This window comes from Bos mutus, chromosome 15 (genome assembly GCF_027580195.1).
Source record: "Bos mutus isolate GX-2022 chromosome 15, NWIPB_WYAK_1.1, whole genome shotgun sequence".
Lineage (NCBI taxonomy): Eukaryota > Metazoa > Chordata > Mammalia > Artiodactyla > Bovidae > Bos > Bos mutus.
This window is the reverse complement of record NC_091631.1, coordinates 32965409-32969536: the sequence shown is the minus strand read 5'-3', so window position 1 is coordinate 32969536 and position 4128 is coordinate 32965409. Positions and strand designations below refer to the sequence as shown.

At 38.4% G+C, this 4128-nt stretch overlaps 1 protein-coding gene across 1 annotated transcript; it reads right to left on the bottom strand.

Annotated features, from left to right (window-relative positions):
• Positions 1 to 2603: 2603 nt before the first annotated feature.
• Positions 2604 to 3551, bottom strand: LOC102279742 (olfactory receptor 56A3). Its single transcript, XM_005896281.2, has one exon. It carries the CDS (start codon positions 3549 to 3551, stop codon positions 2604 to 2606), a length of 948 nt encoding a protein of 315 aa, XP_005896343.2.
• Positions 3552 to 4128: the final 577 nt, after the last annotated feature.

Genomic DNA, 4128 nt, shown 5'->3' with positions numbered 1-4128 from the left:
AAAATAAAAGACTTCAATAGACTGTTTTCAAAACAAACCATTTAAACAGCCAACTAGAACAACACAAAAAGTAGATTTTTGAGCAAACTCCAGGAGGTGGTGAAGGACAGGGAAGCCTCATGTGCTGCAGTCCATGGGGTCTCAAAGAGTCAGACAGGATGGGGCTACTGAACAACAACAAAGAGATGCTACTGCACAACTACTAGAAGGGTTAAATTTTAAAGAGACTGACAACACCAAGTGTTGGCATGGATGTGGAGGAAGTAAGAACTGGTTTCTCACAGTTGGTGGGAAAGTAAAATGGAACAAAGATATTCAAAGCAGTTTGGCAATCTGCTAGAAATTTAATCATACCCTTAATCATATACAATCTTTGCAATGTACTTGTAACACTAAGGAGACATAAAACATATATCCACACAAAAGTCTTGACTTACATGTTCATAACAGTTTCATTCATAATAGGTAAAATCTTATATTTAAGTTAGATGATATTATATCTATATTTGTAAAACTTTCACCTTGGTAGCCAGTTATACAATTTTAAACCATGACATTTTTTTTTAAACCATGACATTTTTTAATATTGAAATCTTTTAGTGAATGGGTTTTGTAGGAGATCTTCAAGTAATAATGAAAAAGGTTATCTATAGTATGAACCAAGTAGTATCTTTACAGATTGCTTTCTACTTTTGAGAATCCATTTTCACCAATAAAATACTGATATATGCTTATACTTATTGCTTCTTATGTAAGTGCATGCTTGTTTTTAAAATATTTGCTCCTAGTGCTAAAGAGGAGCAAAGAAATCAAATAGTAATTTTTTTCTTTTTCATTATGAGAGGAAGAAGAAAAAGAAATCAATAGATGTTTGTAGGATGAAAGTTTAAGTAGGTCAAGAGATGTATTCTGATGCTTTCAGTGGTGATTGAAAGAATCAGACTTTGGGGATAGTGCTAAACTTTGTGAGATTTTCCTTCCATGGTAAAAATGATATCACACACTTGCATGTTGTCACTGAGGCACAAATCTTATATGTAGAAAGGATCTTCTAAACAAATTATTCACTATTTTCAAGTAATAGAGTAACATGAAACACAGTGAGACCAACTCACTTGTTCCCAGAAAATTAATTTTTGTGTGTGTGTTGTTGTGCAAAGCTTACAACTCAGACCTTCTAACTCTGTCTGATGCTTTCTTATATTGTCCAGCACCTTAATGCCCATAGAAGCACATGATTCCATTTCTCAGCCTTTTCATTTGAGAAGAATATATTTCTGGAATTATTATTTGCATTCTTCCTAGTCCAACTTTGAACTCCCAAAAGCAATACTAATGTTTGATTTATTTTTGTATCTTAATAGTTAACAGAATTCCCAGGACACAAATGTGTTTAGAAACTGTAAAATTAATAAGAAATAATTTCTATATAATTTGTTATATCTGCAAGTACTATTACTGAATCATATATTATATTACTTAACAATTCTTTAACTCATTCACATAGCTGTGTTTGCATATCATTCACATAGCTATCTTTGCATATCTTTTGGATTCAAGAGATGCATGTCCAAAGCGCAGACACTTTGGGGAAAAAATTTAGTAGTCTCTTAAATCTGCTAAAACTTTATGATAATTGTTACACACAAGAGCATTCAGAAAAAAACAAACAAACTGTGCCCTTTTGCAATGCACACTCCTGGAGAAGAGAAGAGGAGAGACAGTAAGGCAGTGAGAAGGAAGCTTGTGATATGGTTGGAGACGGAGAGAAAAAGACCCATATACATACCAGTTAGAGTAGGAAGTGGCAACCTACTCCAGTATTCTTGCCAGGATAATTCCATGGACAGAAAAGCCTGTGGGCTACAGTCCATGGGGTTGGAAAGAGTTGGATGACTGAAGTGACTGAATAAGCACACAGAGACCAATAGTAACCTTCCACTATTCAGGGTTAAAGTTTCAGCTCCTATGTCTTTGTCTCTAATATGTAATATTTAGTGGAAATAAGGATAAGAACACATTAAAATTATATAATATAGCCCACAAAACACCCACAATTGTTTACACAAGAATATGAAATATATGGCATATTAAAAGTTTTTTTTTCAGGACTTCCCTGGTGGCTCAGGTAAAGAATCTGCATGCAATGCCAGAGACCTGGGTTCAATCCCTGGGTCAGGTAGATCCCTGAAGGAGGGAATGGCTACCCACTCCAGTATTTTTGCCTGGAGAATCCCACGGACAGAGGAGCTTGGCAGGCTATAGTCCATGTAGCTGCAAAGAGTGGGACATGACTGAGTGACTAACACTTTCACTTTATTCAGGAACATAAATCTCTCCCTTTAGAATCTGCTTAAGGACATTTATTATTTTGCACATTTGGATAAAAAGTGTGGGAAAGGGGAGAAATGATCATGAAGATTCATTTTTGAGGAGTGAGAGAAAGAGAAACTCTAAAAGAAACTAAAGCTTTATTAAAAGAGAAAACAAAGACAATTTGTACAGTTTGAGATTAAAATTCATAGATCCAAACTTCAATCCACTCATCCACTATTGACTCAAAGCCATCCTATTTTAGGAATGCAAAGATCCACTTGTCCTAGTTACCAACCTTTCTTCAGTAATCTCTGGATTCCTTGCTTGATCTCCTGGGTTCGCACCCCATAGACAATGGGGTTGAGGGCTGGAGGGATGACGTGGTGGAGGATATTGAGCAAGACTGGCACGTCAGAGGACACTTTTTTTTCTACCACAAGAGTGAAGACAAAAACCAGAAGGACAGTGCTAAAGAAGAGGATCAGGATGAAGTGGGAGCCACATGTGCTTAAGGCCTTTGCCACAGCTCCCTCTGACTTGAGTTTCAGAACAGCCCTTAGTATGAGGGTGTAGGAGAGGAAGATGAGGATGAGGTCAAATCCCAGCAGAGTCCATCCACAAGCAAATTGGTAGAGACGATTGATGATAATATCACCACAGGAGAGCTTGGAGACAGACATATTGGCACAGAGGCAGTTCTCAATGACATTTTCCAGACAATAATGGAGACATCCTGAAAGAATGGGGATGGGTACTGTCAAAAAGATGCTTCTGGCCAAAATAAAAATGGCTGCTTTGACTACAAATTGGTCAGTAATGATGGACAGGTATCGTAGAGGATGGCAAATGGCCACATAGTGGTCATAGGCCATGACCATGAATGTGCAGGACTCCATGGCAAAGATACTATTCATGGTGAACATCTGAAGGAAGCAAGCAAAGAAGCTGATGGACCTGAGGTCAAACCAAAAGATGGCCAGGACCTTGGGGATGACGGTGAGGCAGAGCACCATGTCCAGCAGGGAGAGGAGGCTGAGCAGGTAGTACATGGGCTCGTGCAGAGAGGCCTCCAGCCGGATGGTGATCAGGAGGGTGGTGTTGGCCCCCATGGCCAGGAGGAAGAGGAGGCTAAGGGGCAGGGACAGCCAGTGCTGCCAGCTGGGGGACCTGACAAAACAGTTCAGATAGAAGTCTGAAAACTCAGTGGAGGTGCTGCCATTTTGGTGTGCTGTCATATTTTGTCAAATATTCCTGCACCTTCCTTTTAGTGATCTGTAAAATTGGAATAAAAATTAGCTACTGGTTCAAGATACGTAGAGACAGAACAAATTGCTTTACTTAAGTGACTTATGCATCCTGGCAGATTATCCATCACTAAGTGAATTTTTGTGTATATCTTATGTGATATTCACATTACTTTAAACAATTCAGAAGGCTGAGGTGCTATGATTTCTTTGTAGTGTTTGATTTGTTCAAGGTTTATTTATAATATTTTAATAGAGTATATATTTGCTTATAATATTTTGTTAGTTTCTTCTGTACAATAAAATGAATCAGCTGTATGTACACATATATCTTCTCCCTCTTGAATCTCCTTCCCTCTCACCACCCCTACTGCCGTCTTACCTAAGTCATCACAGAGCACTGAGCTGAGCCCCTGTACTATACTGCAGGTTCCCACTAGCTAGCTATTTTACACGTGGTAGAGTATATATTGCAATCCCAATCTCCCAGTTCATCCACCCATAGCACTCTTGTATCCACATATCTGTTCTCTCTGACTAGATCTTTATCCGTTCCATGCAAATAGGT